Below are 22,423 nucleotides of genomic sequence, written 5' to 3'. Positions count from 1 at the left end.
AAATAGTTGGCATTTCATTACTTCAAACACAGTAATTGTAACTCCTTTTAATTTATAATCTATCTTAGGTTTCTCCCTCAGGCTTTTTCACTCAGTTCATCAAAGCATAGTAACTATTCTTGATGGATTCCTAAATGCTCTAGGAATTTTAGTCAGAGAAACTTTTGTTAATGTAAAGATCTACAGGTGGCCACCAGTGACAAAGGGCCTTAATTTTTCATCAAGAAAGTAAATGATTCCAAAGGTCATGGGTGCTACTTTGTTATAGGTGTGGTATTAGCAGAAAAATGGGAGTATCTCTATCTTCTCTCTCTGTTTGTTAGTAACATAATGGAAATGTTTAACAACTAAAGACACTAAGTACATTAGAGAGGTTGGAAATTTGTGGGAATATAATTTTATTCTATGCCAAAGTAGAGCTTTTGTTCTGCTGTTCACTCTTTGTCTTCAACAGGAGTTCAGTTCAAAATAATCCAGGAGATATTTATATTGAATCATTAGAGCAAGTACACCAGCTTGCTTTAGATTCACAGTCCTCTAGCTTTGGGTTTTCTGGGTTCTCATGACATGGGTCTAGTCCATCCTTAGTGTTCTGTGTTTTTTCTCTATGACCCATGGGGACTTTTTCTTTTAAGACATAAATAGGCCTATGTGTAAGTTCATTTAAGAAAGAAGGACCAGGGGATCCCTGGGTGGCGCAGCGGTTTGGTGCCTGCCTTTGGCCCAGGGCGTGATCCTGGAGACCCGGGATCGAATCCCACATCAGGTTCCCGGTGCATGGAGCCTGCTTCTTCCTCTGCCTATGTCTCTGCCTCTCTCTCTCTGTGACTATCATAAATTAAAAAAAAAAAAAAAAAAAAAAAAAAGGACCAGGAAGTTAAAAAAAAAAATGCTCTCTCTTCATAATCTTTACTTAATCTTCACATTTGCATCTGTCTTTATTTATTTTGAATCTTTTAGCCAGCCTCACCTATTTGGGATATGAAATTCCAACATTTCTGATCTTGCTCCCTCAAGTGCGCTTTCTCTATTTTAACTTTCTATAGATAACTCAGGATGTTTGAACAAGTAAGTATTCAGAGTGAATGGTAGGAAAAGAAGGGATAATACATAGCCTGGAGGAAGAACAATATCTAACTTAAGACTCCAGATCACTCTGGATGAAAATGTTCCAATTGGTATCAAGTCCTCAAAGAATTTAACATAAAAAAGTCTCATGTGCTTCTCAACTGTGATTTCAGCTGGACAGATTAGGAAAATGAGAATGAGAGAAGCTAGGAATTTTGCCTGAAGTCCAAGTCTAGTAAATAGTAAAGCGAAGATGCAAACCCCAGGCCTCCCAACTCCCCACAGCATAGGAGACATCACAGTCTTCTTACTGTTACCACTTAAATACAAAGGAGGCTCTCAGGTCCCAAGAGCTAATGTTTTAATTACCCAGAAATTCTCCTGTCTTATTTCCCTTCCCTAACTGGGAAAAAAAAATTAGTTGATTGTTAACATATGGTGAACAGAAATAAACTATAAAGGCAAAATATAGCCTTGTTATATTGCTTCCAAGTAATTTATGGTGTAAGTCAGATAAATATTTGATAACAGGGAAGACATACAGAGATATAAAATCACAGGCAATTCTCAGAAAAGCTATGACCTCAGTTAGCTAGCTCCACCTAATCTGGATATGAAGTTCCAACATTTGCTCTCCTGATCTCAGTGGTGTGCGTCCCTGCCTCTGAAACACCTCTACTCCATTACTGATAAATCAAATAAAAAGGGTAATTTAATACATCAAGTAGTGGGTAAAGTTATTTTAGACTGAAAGAAAGCATATTAAGTACATGTTTGGATAAAAGATTAAAGTGGTTTATGAGTCTGCAGGAGAGGTTTGGTTATTTAATAATCTGGGCCAGGAGTGTCCAATAGAATTTTCTGTAACTGAAATATTCCACATCTCTCCTTTAGAATATGGTAGTCATTAGCTACCTGCAACTACTGAGTACCTGAAATATGGCTAGCATAACCAGGTAACTGGATTTTTTATTTTACTTAATTTTACTTAATTTAAGTCAGAATTTAAATAGCCATTTGTGTCAGCCAATGCTGTATTTGACAGTGTACCTCTAGAGGGCTCAGAGAATGCTGTGGCCTTGGACAACTCACCATGATGCAGGTCTCATTCTTTGACAGTAGCATCAGGGTATTGGAGATCAGATTTAGAGGGTCCAATTTACAAGAAAGTTAACTCTTAAGTTATGGTAATATGGAGAGCAAATTAAAAGTTACTATACAATGGAAAGCTAACTTATAAGATACTATAGTATGGAAAAAGCTAACATAACTTACGTATTAAAATACATAAGCCAGAATGCCAACTTGTTAAATTAGAGCAGTTGTCTTAATTGGCTACATATTAGAACCATCTGGGGACTTAGGATAATAAGTACTAAAGTCTGAATCTGAGCCCAAAATCCTGATTGAAGCCCTGGCACTGTGTATTTTCAAACCCCTCTGGGCCTGGTTCTGTGATATATTCACAATTTTAGTGGCATCAGCTTTGTTAACCTGGCTTATCTATCTCAACATCAGGACAGGTCTTCTAAGCATTTCTGATGTTGAAATAGCTTCTCAGGGAACTCTTCCCTGGACAAACTGTCATGGCCTGCAGTCAGGAAGCTGCCCCAGAGCAAATTTCAGGTAAAGATTTTAGCCCATCTACCCTTTCTAGGAATCATAAAATCTTTTTTTGTTTGGTTTGTTAAGACTGGAAACCCATTTGGACATTACTATGTCCAGAGTGACTCTGTGACTTTGTTTCCACCCCTAAAATGGTCTAATAATTAATGCTATTCACAATCATCATGATGATTTAGTGAAATAATGTATGTGAAGTGACTGTCACTGTACCTGGCATGTCGTGAGAACTCCCCAAAAGTTAGGTCTCATCCTTTCTCCACCTTTATATACATAGAATGAAACTTGCCTTGCTCAGAGGGTCATTTTCTCTCCTTGGCAAGACGTTGCCATTCACCACTGTGATTCTTTGCATGATAATTTTACCATTGAATTTCTTGCCACATACCTCCCTGTGGACTTATGTTTACTTATTCACTTATTACTTGTTCATGTCTTGATCTAATGATGTCACTAAGAACTCCATATGTCTTGACAGTGCACTCTTGTCAAAGTCTTATATTTTAGATTTAAAACAAGTTGAAGACAGTTCTAAATATCCCTGTTCAAGCAAAACCTGAAGATAGTCTCCTATGCATCAGCAAAGGAATAATTAATAATGCTGAGAAGGAAAATAAGATCATCTCTTCTCTACAATTGAAATATATATGATACCATTAGTCTTTGGTTATGAAGCAGATTCTCTGGTCTTCCCATCTGTTTCAATCATATCTCCCAATTTAGTCCTGTACATATGATCTTATCTTGGTGAGTCAGCATATATCAGTTACAGTTTATTTATCAGTAAGGTTTAGGTATGGAGTATCTATGATATATCCCATTGGAAAGGGTTGGGAGCTATAATGATTAGTAAGTTAGCTCTGGCCCCTGTCCTCAGTGAGCGGACGTTCAGTGCTGGGATGCTAAAGGAGTTTCGCCTGTCCTTGCATTTACAAATGCCAGTATAGGCAGTGGCTGCCGGAGCAGTCTGCAGAAAAAGATACTGAGGTTGCTTCCAAATTTAGTGAGGAAGTTTAACATGATCCACCAGTTATTACACTCATGGACAAATAAAAGAAGTAGCAGGACACACTTCATTTGTTTTCAACCCTATGAAAATAGCCTGGAAGGATTCTCAAATTCAGAGATGTTCAGAGAGTGTGTCTTGTCCAGAGAGGATTGGCAGCTTCTCTATGATTTACTTCCTTCATCCATAAAGTAAAGATATAGAGATCCCATTGGTGCTCTGCCCATTTCACCTTGGTCTACCTCAGAGGTCATCTGTAATTAATTTCTTAAAGATCTAAGCCCTCTGCTCTCTGTTTGATGGCATTATCTGGCCACCGAGCTGTACTGTATGTTTCCACACAAAGGAAGGCTGGAATTCTGGGAAGTTAACACCCAAAGAGTGACCCTCAGCCCATGAAGGATGGGAATTACTAGGTAAATCCTGCAGCAACCTCAACCACCTGTGGACTAATTCTGAAGTGTGTTCCATATAGCTTCTCATAGGGTCCCTCTGGGACTAGCCCCAGTTTCCCAGAGCAGTAAACTATGTATTTACAAAGTATTGCCTCACTTTACTCCTATTTTCTGCTTCCAGGATCATCTTCCAAATAACCACCTGCCCCCAAGTCCTTGTATAGCATTGGCTTTTGGAGGAACACAAACTAAGACAGGATAGAACAGATCTACAGGGCTGTTGTAAGAATGAAATGAGCTCATTCTTGTAAAGATGATAGAAGAACGTTAGTCACATGATAGGCACTGGATGTTTGCTATGATGGTTTGCTGTTGTCACCTCATCTGCAGAAAAAAAAAGTCACAAATTTGTTTCTTAGATTATGGAATTTCTGTGTTAATGATAATAATTACTTGTATGATACAAAGAAAGCATAACTAGAAAGATTAAGGAACAAACAAAACTCAGCCTGCTAGTGAGCCACTTGCCTTTATCACCCCAGAACAAAAAGATGAGAGAAATTATGTCATCACATAGCAATAGAACCCCATGACAGTGAATATCACAGCAACTTATATTTAATTGTATTGCATTTGTTGCTTGCTTTGAGATAGTTTTTAATTAACGTATTTGTCTTGTCCATGCACTCTGTCAGACTTCATTAAAATCTACATTCAGTTGGGTTTGCTTTTTAGTTGCCAGTATTCATTGAAATTGGGCATTGGTAATTTAATTTCTCCATTATGCATGGCATAGTACCTCATTTCCCTGTATATCTGCATGGCTCTTATTTGTTTGCATGCACGTACTTATATATTTTAATATTTTTTAACAGTATGTTTGTATCTTTTTCCTGACTAGTAGAATGTTATACCTACAACTAAGGATTGCCTCTTGGTTTCTACTGAAAACATACTGTATGTACCTGAACAAATCATGTTTTCCTAACAAAGTTACTTTAAAATTCTTTTTAAAAAAGATTTAATTATTTATTTGAGAGAGAGAGAGAGAGTAAGAGCAAGGGGAGGGACAGAAGGGGAAGGAGAAGCAGACTCCCCACTGAGTGGGGAGCCCAAAGTAGGGCTCAATCCCGGGACTCCAGGATCATGACCTGGGCCAAAGGCAGCTGCTTTTCAGTTGCCTGAACCACTTATGTGCCTCTAAAATCCTTTTTATAAATAAATATGTATATTTATACAGGTTATATATATATACATATATAGATTGAGATAAGATAAATTATCTAAAATTGCTTAAAGAAAACATATTCTTACTGTTAGGTTTTTATTATATAGTATCACTAATATAAGAAACATGAGAAATATAAAGAAGGAAAATTAAATCTGACATTCTAGTTTAATATTTATATTAGTTTATTAATTCTAATATAGACCTGTGGAGACAAAGATCTATCCTTCTATATAGTCCATCTGTCTTAGAATTGTACTATCTTATTTACAGGTCCTATCACACTATTCCCTCACCTCAGCTACCAACTAAGGAAAAATTATCTCATTCAGAAATGATTGCCAAGAGGTATTAATTTGGGTTTGGTAAATAAAAGTGACACCTGATCAGTAAGTTCACAAGTCTTCATGTTGAACTTTGGTGTGACAAAGTGGAAGATTATTTGAAATATTATATTGCAGCATATGGTAAACTATACTATTACTGTATCTTATCTTTGTTCAGAAGGTCCTGGGGCTCCTGGGTGGCTATTGTGTAAGTGTCTGACTTGGTTTCAACTCAGGTCGTGATCTCAGGGTCCTGGAATGGAACCCCACATTGAGCTCTGTGCTCAGTGGGGAGTCTGTTTGAGACTTTCTCTCCCTCTGCCCTTCCTCCCACTCATGCACTCTCTTTAAAATAAATAAATCTTTTTTAAAAAACCCAAAAATGAATATTTCAACTTCAACCACTAAATCAATTGGTGAGAAACAAAATGAGTATCTGAATTGAATACTAGAAATCCAAATAAAAGATTCATTAAAATAAATGACAACAATGAATGGTGCCTTGAACAGTGCCTGGCATACAGTGAACTATCAATAAATGGCATATAAAATTAACTCTGACAAGAAAAAAAAAAGAAACAGAGCCATAGCAAGCACAGTGTTCTTGAAAGCATTATAACCCTGCAGCATGGCTACTTGTCAGTATAATTCTTCAGATTTTGACCATGTACTAAATATTATGGCTGTAATGCAAAATGGAGAAAATTATTTAATTCCAATGCAGTAGAGAAAAGAATAGGAGAAAAGTATTTTCTGGCCCTCTGATATTTTCTAGGCAAGACTAAACTGGAGAGAGTGGCAAACATGTTGAATCCTTTTAACTGAAAAACCTTGAAATGGTTAAGCCCATAAATGGACCTTCTCTTTCTACATGGCTCTCATAATAATGTTATTTCGGTCAATGAATACTGATGAGCACCTACATGCCAGACACCATGCCGCTAGAATGGGAAATTACAAAATCTTTAAGATATTATTTAATTTCCCAAAAATTTACAAAAAGGCCCTGGAAAATAAAGGAGGCATAAACAAGGAAGCTAAAGCTATTTGAACAGCACACAAGGATAAGTGTTTCTCTGATAAAATCTTTGTCTCACTGTCAAAGTGTTTACTGTGTCTATTTACCAAATTAATATCTCGAGCTACTCAAATTTCTGCCCTTACAGAGCTGTGACTAACAATGAAATCTGTAAGAAGGCAAGAGATAATAGCTTACTGAGTGATTTGTATGTGTGTGGCTATTACAAACCCACAAAACAACCTTAGGTCTTACATTTAAGGAGCTCCAAATACCCACGTTTGTTCCCAGATGCTTTTAAAAAGCAATGTGATTTTTATTTTTGTATTACTTTTCTATAGATCTTTAGATCCTTTAAAAAATATTATATATTCATTGTTCTAAAATGGTCATGAGGCGGATTTTCAAAACAGCGCCCTATTTCTATACTTGGAACTTCTACAGTTCATTTGATACTAGTCTACAAAGATAAATAGGGATTGATGTATCTAATCAAAGATTATCCCCAGAAAACAGTTCCTCCCACTATCTATAACATCATGTCAAAATGATCATGCTTGATTTAAACATACAATAATATTTTAGTTAAAAGTTTAAAATGTGATCTCATGTAAGTCCAATAAACCCAAGATTATTCTAGGAAACAAACATTTCCACAAAGAAATTTTAAGGAATGTTGACAGAATTCTAAATTTCCAAATTCCAATTTTTTTTCTTTCTTAATCATACTTTACATGCTGAAATGTATGAATATTTCAAAGCTTATTATTAAATGTTCAAAATCACTCCTGGTTTTACTTTTCCATAAATTTATACATAAGAAGTTCAGAGGCATTAGTAATATGCACAGTCTTTTGATGTTAAGTTTGGGGGAAGAATAAAACAAATACATGGAGTGATTTCAAAAATAAAGCTCTATATTTGGGTAGTTCCTTGGAGTTCATGGGCCATATTCATTTTTAATCTAGTCATGAGAAGCAGCAGCACCGGGATGCGGGCCACAGCCAAGCAAAGTGGTCAAGGCCAGTGAACAGCCCTGTTGTGTGCTAGTCAGTGAGAGATGTGGGTTTTTGTGGTTGCTGGACACTAAGTGGGGAGGTGACCCGACCTGGGAGGAAGGATTCTACAGATAAGGGTATCTAGCTTCAGCTCCAGAGAACTGTATTTTTACCACAGAATGAAAAGTTTTAGACCAGTTACTTATTTCTTACCATGCTACATGCTTTCACGTACGTGAAAGTACGTGCTGCCTAATACATGGGAAGGTAAATATAAACAATCCCAAGATTCAGTTGCTGCTTTCCAAAAGGTTAGTTGTAACTATCTGTCTGCAGATAGAAGATTAGTAGAATATATGAGCTGTCCCTTATCTAAATATCAACTGCTCTTACATAAATGCAGTGGACTTTAAAACCATCAATAGTGTGGCTTTTTCAAATCTTCACCAACACTATTATCAAAACATAGGAAAGTTTTTTAAGAGGTACTGCTATCCTCCAGAAAACAGAAAAACAAATGTAATGGGTTTCTGGTACCATGTAGCTCACAGCAAATTGTATTACTTATCCAAATATGAATGTGCAAGGAGTTCGAGTTGTAATGGTGACACAGATATAAAGGCAGTGTAATACCTTCCCTCAAGGAACTTAGAGTGGAAGTGATAACATAAATTTTATTTGGCAAAATACTTTGAAAAAATAGGACTAAAGTTTCACTGTTTGCCTAAATGAACATCTCTAAAGAGTAATTTCAGAAATATCTGCACTATTCAACTCTAGATTATACTCACAAGATGCTCTGCTGGGAACATCGTGCATATCCAATCAACTTGCCAAGAGAATGATTAAAAGGATTATTTTATTTTCAAGCTGTCAATTATGACTTATAATAAGATGAACACAAGTCCCATGTTGGGAGAGTCTTTTGGAGGTTAATCTAGCCTATTTGTTATTTTTAGACAGTCTAAAATACATGAATTTTATCATGAGAAGGCTTCCAATAATGGTGGTATCCAACCATGCTTTCTGGTGTTTGCGGACCCTCACAATCTGCTCCCACTTTCTGACTCTGTCTTAGCTCTAGTGTGTGCTTCTCTTCTCAATCAGATGACAAAGTAAGCAGTTTCTGAGCTTCATTGGGAACCAACCCAGTGTTCAATAAATGCTTATTAGCTGGACATAATATGGTATTCCAGCTTTCCTTCTGATCTTCTTTTTGTCCAGAATCTGAAACAACGATTGTGCATGGCTTTTCAGGAGCCTTCACATTTTCATAAGAACAAGAAAGCTAACAGTTAGCAATAGAGCAGTTACTTAAAATCTTCTGTAGTATTTTTGCTGCCAGTATTCCACCATGAGCATTTATAATTATTATAGACTTCAGAAGTTCATTAAATCATTGAAAAAAGTCTTTCTGAATTAGAAAAATTAGTTGATTTTTGTTCTCATTTCAAAAACTTGCCTTTTCTGCATTCTCTTTTTGTTATCTACCAGATGCTGTTCTTTAAAAAATGAAAGCCTATAAAACAGTTAAATTATTGACCTTAGCAATTTTTCCTGAGGGCACTTTTTTTAGCTTGCCTCCTAATGTTTAGAGGATAAATAGGACCAATGAAGAAAGTCTAGAACCTTAGGGTTAGTGACATATTTAATTCTACTTCACATTCATTGTTTATTTATTTTAAATAGGAAAAGAAGAGCAAGAAAAAAGCATTACATAATTAATGAGCAGCTTTTCCTGGTAAATACATTTACAGTGAAGAAAAAACATGCACAGGGTAAAATGTGATTTTAGTTATAGGCTCTAGTTAGTTCCATGTACAGGATAATTTTCCTATTTAGAAATATGAATTTTTAAGAGTGCTAAAGACACAGATAAGAGGCTGAACACACACCCTATTTCCCCACAGAGTCTTGTGAACACATGCTCTCTCCCAATCCTGTCTGGTGAGTGCCCCCTGTTACTCTCCAAAGTGTTTTGGTTTGAAGGATTAATTTATGACCATCCTAGACATAAGCCATATTAAAATTTTATGAACATTACAGTATGAACGTAATAGTATGAAAAGATAGCTGAAATACCAAGAAATAAAGGTGAATTCTCCAAAAAACTCTCAGAAAAAGTATTTTTCACTATTCATAGTGAAATGTGTTGATGTGTTAGAAAGACACATTCTGAATATTCCACATCGAATATGGAGTAATGATGTAATCATGTAACTGGCTTCGTTATGTCAAGTCCTTGATTTTAAGCTATTACTAACCTTCATATAGAGACTTCAAAGCTTTTGAAGATAAATAACTTTAAAAGAGTCTTATTAAAAACAAATCACTTAAAAGGACAGTTTTAAAAGATATTTTGAGGGATCCCTGGGTGGCTCAACAGTTTAGCACCTGCCTTTGGCCCAGGGCGTGATCCTGGAGTCCTGGATCAAGTCCCACATCGCACTCCCTGCATGGAGCCCTCTTCTCTCTCTGCCTGTGTCTCTGCCTCTCTCTCTCTCTCTCTGTCTCTCAATAATAAATAAAATCTTTTAAAAAAACACAAAAAAATGAAAATCCCCTAACACAAAAACATCACATTTTACATTAAGGATGACGCCCCTTATCTCTATCACTAATATTTTAAGATCAAAGTTATATTTTTACAATTTTCTTCTTTAGGTTTGTATTTCCTTTTTTTTTTTTTAAAAGATTTCATTTATTTATTCATGAGAGACACACACACAGAGAGAGAGAGAGAGAGAGAGAGAGAGGCAGACACACAGGCAGAGGGAGGAGCAGGCTCCATTCAGGGAGCCCGACGTGTGACTCGATTCCGGATCTCCAGGATCAGGCCCTGGGCTTAAGGCGGTGCTAAACTGCTGAGCCACCCGGGCTACCCTGCATTCCCTTTTAAATTTAACAGTGTAATATATTGACTGCTTAAACTTTTTTTCTCTCAAAACTCTGAATGAAATCCAATAAGCAAGCAAATGTATACACGCAGTAGGTGCCAAGCCTGTGGCTTCCTTCACTTTCTGGAACAGAGTACAAACGACTTGGTAATTAAACACAGAAACTGCCAAAAAGACAAGGCAGGATCATAGATCATTGGAACCCAAAGGGACCACAGAAGCCGCTGTGTCTAACCCTGCCCTTTACAAATGAGGAACAAGAAACAACAGAGGTTAAGGGACTTACTTGGGACCCAAGAGGACAGAGGAAAAGCTAGTCTGAGAGTTAGGGCCCCTTCACTACTCCACCAGGACGAATCTCAGTCCTCAGTCCACTCTTACCAAAGCATGGTTATTGAAAGGAGACATTACTATCAACTAGAAATGCATCTTATTTATAGATTTTTGCTTCCAAATATGAAATTTGGAAGACTTAAGTGGTGATTAACTCTCTAGAACAGAGGCCTTGAAAGAATATTAAAAGTTCAAGAAATTGTTTTGAAGTTCTCAAAGTGTAACTTATTAGTGATGTTATTATGACTATTGAAACCCAGTTAATCCCTAATTTTGCTTTGTTTTTTTTTAGTTGACCTTTTTTTACCTGATTACAAAAGGAAAACACACAAAAAAATAAAAATAAAATGAAATAAAATACACATCTATTATAATAAATTTTGAAAATACAAGGACAAATTAAAAAATTACAAGGAGTCATATGCTAGGAGTCAAAGACAATACTGGTAATTTTGGCAATATTTCAGCATATTTCTTCCCAGATATATATATGAATATATCTATATGCCTACCTACATATAAACTTACATATTAAGAATATATAGCTATATACTGACCTACAAACCTACACACACACATATTATTTATAAAATTTTATATCCTGCCTTTTCTCTTAGCATTTGACCATGAATATCTTCCCAATGAATAAAAGTCATTTAAAACATCACTAACATGAAAGTCGTGTTCGGTGGTTATTAAAATACTAAAGTTTAAAGACATGACAATAAAATGATCTCATATAATTTTTGATCACTGGATTATGTAGACTTACTGTGAGAACCTGGTGGAGTCTTCGATGTAAATCTCACAAAATTGTGGAACACAATTCCACCCAACCAGGGCCAGGTCCTTCTGGAATTTTTAGCTCTTACAATTGTCCAGCCACTTGTCACAATTCTGATTATCCTAGTCCATCTCTACTTCCAGGCACTGGTTCTTGCTGAGTTTCCCTCTGTGATTCTCCTCTGAGTTCTCCAGACCCGGAGTTTTTATTCCCTCCCAAGAGTTAAAAAGGAAGAATGCTGAATAAAGACATCTGAGAGCAGTGGTTCCTAAGCATAGTCCACATGCCTAGAAGCGATGTGGCACAGGGTAGAGCTCCTGGACCCCTGCCCAGACCCAGATCGGCGGGAATAAGAGCAGCTGCTGGTGCTGGGAGGCAGCAGAGCCACTGCTCAGCTCAAGGGTCCCTGCCACATCCACGGTGCCATCGCCTGACATCGGACGCCAACACTGCCACAGCTGCCACCGCCTGTGCTCCGAGCCACCGGCTGCCTGCAGGCAGAGGCGTCATGGGATTCTGGAAGTTGTCCCCGTTTCTGGCTATTGGTCTCCTGGTCATGTATCAAGCAGGCATCCTACAGGCTGCACCATTCAGGTCTGCCTTGGAGAACCCACTGGAATCTGCTACACTCACTGAGGACGAAATATGGGTCCTACTGACTGCAGTGGTGAAGGACTATGTGCAGATGAAGGCTCGTGAGCTGCAGCAGGAGCAGGAGACTGAGGGCTCCAGCCTCACTGCCCAGAAGAGCTCCTGCAAGGATGGCCCCTGTGTGACCAACCGTCTGGAAGGCTGGCTGGCCAGAGCTGAGCGCATGGTGAAAAACACCTTCATGCCCACTGATGTGGACCCTGAAGCCTTTGGGCACCAGCACAAGGAGCTTGCAGCCTGAGCAGCAGTGACATGACCCCAGGAAGAAGGTCACCATGAAGCGAACTCTACTTCTCTTAACTTATAATAAAAACAACTTATAGAATGCAGAGCATGGAAGACACACACATATGCATGCTTACTATTAAAACATTGTGTCTTGTTTGAAATAAAGTAAAACTAAATAAAGAGAATAAAATCATTGCAAAAAAAAAAAATATCAACATTTTGTGTTGCAAGACACCATACTGTGAGCTACGTAAGGATGAGGACTTCATTCCGTTCATGACTCCATCCTCAGTGTCCAGCAAGGACTTGGTGCAGCCTCTGAACCTAATATTTATTGAAGTTCTTGCATAAAACCTTAACCCCTTCTCACAGATAAAGCCTGAAAGGAAGCCTTTTCTTCTAAGGTCTTTCCCAAGGTTCTTTCTCTTATACCCCCAAATAACTACAAGGAGAAGGGGGGCAAAGGGCAGAATTCTTTTTGCTACTTTTGAGATTATTACTTAAATGTCCTCAGATGAAAACACTTCAAGATTCATGCCTTCCCCTTATCCCTTCATGATACCTTCATCTATTGACTTCCCAAATGGTCCCCTCATTTACTAACGGCTTTGGCATCTAACAGCCTTCCTTTCAGCCTTGCCAAGCTATCACAATCATGGGTGACTCCCAAGGCCACCATACACTTGTATAAAAAAAAAAATGATATTATTGTAAAGTAAATCTTGACAGGGTTCTGTGAAGTCAGGTGGGAACAGTTAGTGCCTGATATACCACAGGTGTCCAATAAATACTGTTGAATGGACAAATGGGAATCAATGTACCAACAAGTATCAAGATAACTTGAATATGATTATATCCTTGAATCAAAATCAAAATCTTAAAATATAAAATATATACACTTAGGCACTCACTTCAGTTTTCTTAAAGGGGAAAAATTGGTTACAACCAAATATCCAAGACTGACGTGATTGCTAAATAAATAGCAAAGGTATAAAGAGCTGTGGAGATAATTTTCAAATTAATTTAATAACTATACTAAAACCATATGCACCTTGCCAATAATTCTTAGTTTAAAATTACTGAAATATTTAAAATATTGGTATATTTATTCTCTTGGAATAAGATTTTATTTCATTCTTTTCATAAAATAATGAATGCTGAAATTGAAGACTATCACTGTATTAAAAAAATGTATATTCAGAGGCTCACACGAATAAACTATTTTCTTTCCAAAATATGCTCTTATGGTCAATGCCAAAAGTGTTACCCATCTGTCCACCTATACGACAGATGATGGGAGTCAGAGCTTCCTCCAGTGGTCATACCATTGGTGAAAGAAAACAGTCACGACTTTCTATTTTCTCTGTATCATGACTTAGATAACCTTGATGTTTCCCCTTACTTAATCTTAGCCGAGCCCCAGTATTAGAGAATTTGTTAAAACTAAAACACACACACACACACACACACACACACACACACACCCTACTTAGAGTGGTAAACCTTCAAAAAACAACACAAGTCACAATACCCTTCTGAGCTCTGATGGTTCACTTCCTTCTTCCACCACAATGAGTTGAGATCTTCCTTTTCTTTCATTGTCCCGAATGCCAATGGCAACCTGGCTTGCCTTCAGACGCTCGTATTTGTTGCACGAGGAACCACACCATTGGTAAATTTCCTAAAAGAAAGAGACAAATCTTTTAACTCAGAAATAGGTGGAAGACATTTAGCCCTGTTGTAATACCCAAGGTGATTAATTAGGAAAAAACAAAAAGATATAAAAAATAAAAGCTATCTATTATGGAGGCATATATAATTTTATGTATTTCTCTCTCATTCTCTATCCTGTTGCTTTCAGTTAGCATGATAAAGTAACCATTTTTTAAACATAATTTATCTCACCATTCTTTGTGTATAATCCACTCATTACAATTTATGAAAATAAACTAGTACGTATTACTTAAATTTAAAACAATAATTTTACCATATTTCAGAAAGGTAGTCAAAAATCTACTCTATAATATACTCTTGATGATTATAAAAACTGATCTAACACTTTTTGTAAAGCAATTTAATGAGTCTTATCAATAGCCATAAAAAGAATTAAAACCTTTGACCCAGTAATATCACTATCTGGAGTTCATTTTAATAAATCACTCAGAAAAATTAGGAAAAAGCCATATGTATACAGATTTTTATTGCTATATAATTATATTAATGAGGCATTGGAAAGACATTAAATATTCTATAATAGGATAATAATTACATATCACTATGATACATGGAAAAAACAGATACTTAATATCAAAGTTATATTTAGAAATCTATAAAAATAAAAACAAAATGACAGTTTGATGTATTCTAAAATAAACAGATTATATTAGCTGTGATTTAGGTTAAAATAATGTATATTTTTTTGGTTTGGGTACAGTGTTCAGAGGATACAGAAAAATAAAAGAATAATAAAATATCTTCTCCATTAAATGTGGTCTTAATGAAAAAGAAAAATTCAATGGTACCTAGGCTTGGTGGGGGCATGGAAATGGGTGTTATCACATTCTATTTGGGTTGTATAAACTGGCAGTCTTTTTCTAAAGAAGTTTGGTATCATATCAAAAAATTACATATGATTTTAGGGTTAGGAAATTCCATTTCTAGGGATTTATACTACAGAAATATTCAAACATGGTATACAAAAACAAAGAAAACAAAACAAAAACCCCACAAATGTCCATTAGTAGGGCGATGGTTATATACATGTCATTATGTGGAGACTGCAGATTGTTCTTTGATGCCTAAAAGCTGAGAAAAGTGTTTAAATACTGACACAGAAAATCATTCAAGGTATACCATCAAGAATAAAATAAAGCCACAGAATAATCTAGTTCCATTTAAGTAAAAACAGAAACATAAGGTCTGTTTGCAAATAAAGATTTTTAAAGATAACACAGTTTTAACAGATGGAGAGAGGCATGTATACGTAGAAAGTCTTCAAATTTTATCTAGGTTGAGGGTTTTTTTCTTTTTTTAAGATTTTATTTATGTATTTGGCAGAGTGCGTGAGCACAAGCAAGGGGAGCAGCAGGAAGAGGGAGAGGGAGAAGAGACTTGGGGCTTGATCCCAGGATCATGACCTGAGCCAAAGGCAGATACTTAACCAACTGAACCACCCAGGTACCCCTCTTTTTTTTAATGTCACATTTATTAGGTGCCTATAATGAGCTAGATGTTGGGGACAGAGAAAAGAATAAGAGAAGCTAGCAAGGAGAGATTGACACAGAGACAGCTAATGCTAATAATGTATTTGTACCACACTTGCTTTCAAAACCACACGGTTCATGTGGTCCGTCGTGGAGAGGTGCTTAAGAGTAGTGGTTAAGTGTGAAGGACACAGACCAGGCTACAACTTACCAGCTGTATGACCTTGTGTTCGCAATTTTTAAAAGAGCACGTCAATTAACAACAGCAAAACAAACAGCACCCAAGCATCTGGAGAGAATAGCTCTTTTCTCTGATGATAAAAACATTTCTAGTCCAGAGTCATTTCTTTATTCCCAAATACTTTACTGATTGCCTAAAACAGGCAGGCTCCCTTCTAGGCCCTGGGGGTTCAACTTTGAATCATATAGGCCTAGGGTAGTCTCTCTGATTTCCCCCACCCTCTCCAGGTTCCTGACTCACCTATTCCATACTCCTCTTCAAGAATAAAAGAGGCATTTTAGAAATTCAAGTCTTTATAAGAAATATAATAAAAAAGACTGTGCGTCTTGCAATTCCTTTCACTGTAGAATCTGAACTAGTCTACGTGGTCAAGGTGTATTTCTTTTCCATTTTGAAAAGAATGGTGCACTGCCATTGTTTTCTCTCTCGTTTCTTTTCTACATCTGGATATCTGAATATGAGACTCACATTTTGAATCAATCTGAATACTATGCCCAGGTCAGCAGTTACAAAAAGTGAGAACAAATGGTCCCCAGTGATCAGTCAGGGCCTATAACTGTGCATTAAAATCAGGTGGTAGAGTAGGAAGGTGATTTTAAAAATGCAGATACCCGAGCAGAACCCTGAGGGACTCTCAGGTGTATTCCCGGCAGCCCTGTTTTTTGAATGCTCCCCAGAAGATCCTAGCACTCAACTCAGGCTGAGAACCCCTGCTGGTGGCCTTGAGCACAGTGCAACTGGATGGCATTTACAGAGAATCTGTAACGTTTCATTATCCAGTACAGCCAAGCACGCTACTCTAAGTATACCTAGGCTTAGGTTGTTAGCTCAGATATCTTTCCTATCTTATTCCAGGAGATTTTGCTAAAAATTCTCTTCTCAGTAGGTCTGAGAAGGCAAACTTCCAATATTTGCATGACAGTGAAATATAGGCGGTAGATCTAGATTTCTAGATTTCTCAGACTTGTTAGCAACTTTCACTACTGACTTGCTGTGTGTTTATATAATTGTCTAACAGGTGTTTATGTTCTCCTCACCTCAGCTGTATAAATGACCTCTCATCTACTTCAAAGGGGTTATATAAAATCACACGAAATTTTATTAGCTTCTATAAAGCATTATGGAAGCTTGGTAAAATGTGTTTAGAAGAGAATTGTAGATAATATTTGACTAACACAATTATTATTTAATGTAGAATTTTACAATATTCCATGGATCCTAAAATATTTTCTATGACATTACCTTAGGTTGGGAGTTTTTATGTGCAGTATCTGATCACAGGTAACTTCAATTGTAGAAAATATTCCTCACCATTACTGACAGACCTCAGTTTCTACTTTTAAAATAGCAAAAAGAACAAAGCTGGAGATCTCACAAGCCATGATTTCAAAGCTACAGTAATCAAAACATCAGGTGCAGGTACAAAAAAAAGACATATGGAACAGAACAGACAGCCCAGAAATAAACCCATGCTTATATAGTCCATTAACCTATAACAAAAGATGCAAGAATATGCTTTGGAGAAAAGATAGTCTCTTCAATGTGTGGTGTGGGGAAAACTGGACAGCTGCATGCTAAAGAATAAAACTGGACTCCTTGCTTATGCCACACACAAAAACAAAGCCAAAATAGATTAAAGACCTAAATGTAAGACCTGAAACCATTAAATCCCTAAAGGAAATCACAGGTAGATTTATCTACCTGGACATCAGCCTTAGCAACATTTTTCTGGACATGTCTCTTCATGCAAGGGAAAGAAAAGCAAAAACGTGTAATTGGGACTACATCAAACTAAAAAGCTTCTGCACAGTGAAGGAAACCATCGACAAAATGAAAGGGCAACGTACTGAATAGGAGAAAATATTTGCAAATGATATATCCAATAAGGAGTTAATATCCAAAAACATATAAAAAGCTCATACAACTCAACACCAAAAAAGCGATCTTATCTTAAAATGGGCAGAGGACCTGACTAGACATGTTTCCAACAAAGATATACAGATAAATGGCCAACAGACACAGGAAGACATGCTCAATATCACTACTCATTAGGGAAATGCAAATCAAAACTACAATGAGATACTGCCTTATCCCTGTTAGAATGGTTAGAATCAAAAAGAGAAGAAATAACAAGGATTGGCGAGGATGTGGAGAAAAGGGAACCCTCACTTAATGGGAATGTAACTTTGTGCAACCACTGTGGAAAATGGTATGGAGGTTCCTCAAAAAGTTAAAAGTAGATCTACCATGTGATCAGCAATTCCACTGCTGGGTGTTTAACAAAGAAAAAAAAAAAAGAAAAGAAAAAAGAAAACACTAACATGAAAAGCTATGTACACACTCCATGTTCAGTGGAGCATTATTTATAATAGCCAAGCTATGTAAGCAAGCTACATGTCCACTGATAAATGAATAGGTAAAGAAAACATACACACATGCACTTATCATCCAGTCATAAAAAAGAATGAGGTCTTACTATTTGTGACAATATGGATGGATCTAAAGGGTAGTATGGTAAGAAAAATAAGTCAGACAGAGAAAGACAAATATGTGATTTCACTTAAATGTGGAATCTAAAAAAATAAAACCCACAAACAGAATCATAAACACAGAACAAACTAGTGGTTGCCAGATGGGAGAGGGGTGGGTAAAACAGGTGCAGAAAATTAAGAGGTATAAACTTCCAGTTATAAATAAATCACAAGAATGAAAGTTACAGCATAGGGAATAAACTCATTAACAGTGTAATAATGTTGTATGGTGACAGAGGGAAACTACACTTATCCTGGTGAAGTGTGTAATGTACAGAGCAGTCAAATCACTATGTTGTACATTTGAAACTAATATAGCATTGTATGTTAACTACACTTCAATAAAAAAATTTTTAAGAAGCAAAAACATATCTAGGAAATGCTCATAAAAATAATAAAACTGTTAAAAGCAAAATGTTCCTTTTTAACTCAAAGATGACCCAATTACCAAAGAAAAGTGTTACAGAAAATTTCTTAATTGGGCATGAAAATGAATGCTTTGTGTTATACTTACTCTTTTATTATTTTCACTTAATTTTGTGCTATTTATATAAAAGTGATGTATTATCCTATTTCCTAGACTTAATTTTCAGGGGTTAATTCAGACAAGAAATACAATAAAATGTGGACTTTAATTATAAATTGCCAAAAGCCAAAATTGTTTAAAGAGTTATATTAATTTAAAAGCACTTTTCTTTGGATGCTACTTCAGTTTTTCTGCAAATATATTCATTCAATTATGGCAGCAACACATTAAAACATGCTTTAGATTTTAAACAGAAAATCTGTTTAGATTTTAAGTAGAACTTTAGCAATTCATTAAACGAGTAATTTAAATTCTATCATGGGTGGATGATGTGGTTAAGACATCTCATTTTAACAAAGCTCTACTGTGCTAAATAAATGTGTATAGTACTATTAATAAGCTGTACTGCCAACACTTACTCTATTTAGAGGTAGTTGGTTAAGACCACTTCACCACTCTGTATTTCCTTGAATACAAGGAAACTCTGTATTCAATTGGCCCTGTGCTTGAAAAATGCTCCTATAATTCAACTTACCCTGTTTTTTGGATAAAGCGAATTAAAACAAAACAAAACAAAATAAGAATGCTACAGAGAGCTAAAAAATGCCTGAATTGATGTAACAGGTTGATACATATTATTACAACAAAAACTTATCATATATGTTTCATTTATAATACTTTAATGGGGATTTGGGTAAAAATTATTTTGTAAATCTGATTTAAGCAGATGAGACCCTGAAAATTATAAAGCAAACATGGTTTCAGAGAAAGCTATTTACCCTCTAAGATGCTAAAAAATTTAACAATTCAACACTAAATATTAATAATGCTTAGGGGCGCCTGGGTGGCTTAGTAATTGAGTGTCTGCCCTTGGCTCAGGTCCTGATCCTAGGCTCTAGGGATGAGCCCCCCTCCCACCCCCCACCCCCCCACCCCCCCCACCCCCCCGCATTGGGTTCCCTGCAGGGAGCCTGCTTCTCCCTCTGCCTATGTCTCTGCCTCTCTCTCTGTTTTTCATGAATAAATAAATAAAATCTTTAAAATAAAATAAATAAATGTTATACTTATTTGGGGAGAGGGACAAAACCCCAGTCAATATGAAGTATACACTCAATTCAGAATGAAATTCACTTAAACTTTGGCCAAAGTTTATTGATGTACATGTTGCCCATGAACACCCTATAGTTGAAGATTGTGAAATTATAACTATTGTATAATTGTATAAATTATTTATATATTGTATACTGTATTTATATCATTGTGATTGTATAATATACAGACTATTAAAGGAAAACAAAATCATTATGGATAACTGGAAAAGTAAATAAGGGAATAAAGACAAATCTGTTATGGATTTTGCTTGGACCACCAATAATCAGAAATAAAAGCCAGTGAATGATATTTATGGAAACAACCATACTGGGGATAGACTAGAAGTCTCTAAAATTTCCTTTAAACTATGTGGTCAGAGTTAACAAGTAAAACATCAAAGTACAGCCAAACCTCATTTGGGAGCAGGAAATTGAGCAGAAATAAAACAATGCTCAAGGACGCCCTTGGAGGGAAGCAAGATTTCAGAAGCTAAGTTTAAGGGAGGACCCAGAACAGCCCATGTGATGTTGACTCATAACATGTGCAAAGAATTCAGCATAGACCTGTTACCCTTTTGTTCTTTTCTAAGTTATTTATTCTAAATACATTTACAATTTTATAAAAGGAGAAGGGTGGCCAGACCTCTTCCTCTCCCTTGCCTCTACTGGCTTTACTTTTACTGTGTTTATTTCTCCCTTAGCTCTAGTTAACAAAATATAAAAGCTCATCCAGATATCCCTCTCTGCTGGAGACTCTCTAAGCACGACTTAAACACCATCATGACTTGTGAGATACCTCCAGGAATTTACCTTGTTCTATTTTTAAACTTTAAACCAGGGTGGGTTTTTTTTTAGTTTTTGGATGAACAAGAGTTTATTTACAACTCATTTTGTTGTTGTGCAAAGCCGAACCAACTCAGTATCATTCAGTGATGCATATATGTATTTTTATAAACACCTCTGATTATAGAATGGGAGATGAATGGAGTGGGTATGCATGGCCACTAAAGGCTTGGTGACTGGAGAGGAAGGGATTGCATGTGAACCAGGGCAGAGCAGTGGCAATGAAGAAGACAAGAATCAAAGGATCACTAGAAAGTTAAGGCCTCCAGAATTGTCAACAATGCCGTTGGAATGTGTACTGGAAGACAAGGAGAGAGGGACATGACTTGGACCCTTCTAGCTTGGCTGCTGGTAGTGATGTCACTTACTGGGACCAGGTGACAGTTTTTGGAGCATTCTTTTTTTTTTTTTTGAAGAGAGTGAGGCAGAGGCAGAGACCTGGCAGAGGGAGAAGCAGGCTTCCCATGGGGAGCCCAATGTGGGACTCGATCCTAGGACCCTGGGATCACGACCTGAGCCAAAGGCAGATGCTCAACCACTGAGCCACCCGAGTGCCCCTGGAGCATTCTTTTCATAGGGATAATGAGTTCATAGGGATAATGAGAGTTAGTGAAATCATGTTCTTTATATTCTTCAGAGTATTTGGAAAATCAAAGAAGTTTTAGTCGTATTTCATCACAAATAATTTCTGGCAGCCACATGAGTTGGTGACTTAACTATTTTTAACTGATCTACTGGTTTTTCAGATGTGTAGGTCCCTAAATTTTTTCAGATCCCTAAATTTTCCAGTACCTTTAGATAAAATGACCTGGGGTAGGGCCTAAAAAGTACTCACACCAAAGTCCCATCTCAAAACTTTAAAATCAGGATCTTTAGGGTTCTTATCACATGGGCCTCGGTTATTTTAAAAACTTTTCCTAATGATTCTAATGTGAAACTATGAGAATGAAAACATAAATCCTAAGACCTTGGGAGGTGTCTTTCCTAGTGCTCTCATTTATTTTCCAACTGTAACGTGTCTGTGTCTTCATTCCAGCATTTCCTACCTTCTACCTTGTCATACTCCGGGCTGTGCATGTGTGTGTCTGTGCCTCTCGTCATTTGATAGGACCTAGAGGTCAAAAACTATCTGGCTTCCATCTTCATATTCCACCACTCAGCACACACTAAGTGCATAATAAATACCATTCATCCCTACTTTTGTTGCAGGGTAATTTTAGAGATTTACCATTATTATCTTTTTTCATTATCTTTCCTTTTTGTCTCAAGGCTTTCTTTCCCCTTACAAATCTAGTGGAATGCATAGAGACAAATTTATTCAGAACAAAGACGACTTTTGCTCACTTTTTTGTTCTAAAATAAGTATTTTTAAGTCATAGCAGAAATGAAAGTCCAAAAGTCAACATAGGTTGAATTTATTTTTTAAATTTTTT

The 22,423-nt window shown here is 36.5% G+C and overlaps 2 protein-coding genes across 2 annotated transcripts in view; one reads left to right on the top strand and one right to left on the bottom strand.

The window, feature by feature from the left end:
• Positions 1 to 22,423, bottom strand: part of SCIN (scinderin) — a 77,671-nt gene that overhangs the window by 36,590 nt on the left and 18,658 nt on the right. The window contains exon 4 of the mRNA XM_038556959.1: positions 14,087 to 14,236. Coding sequence (XP_038412887.1) covers positions 14,087 to 14,236 — 150 coding nt within the window. The remainder of the gene's footprint in view (positions 1 to 14,086; positions 14,237 to 22,423) is intronic.
• Positions 12,157 to 12,597, top strand: CRSP-4 (calcitonin receptor-stimulating peptide 4). Its single transcript, NM_001134977.1, is given in 1 exon segment — positions 12,157 to 12,597. A coding segment is annotated over 1 exon segment (384 nt). The 5' UTR covers positions 12,157 to 12,184; the 3' UTR covers positions 12,569 to 12,597.

This window comes from Canis lupus, chromosome 14 (genome assembly GCF_011100685.1).
Source record: "Canis lupus familiaris isolate Mischka breed German Shepherd chromosome 14, alternate assembly UU_Cfam_GSD_1.0, whole genome shotgun sequence".
Classification (NCBI taxonomy): Eukaryota; Metazoa; Chordata; class Mammalia; order Carnivora; family Canidae; genus Canis; species Canis lupus.
This window is presented reverse-complemented; position numbering and strand designations above follow the sequence as displayed.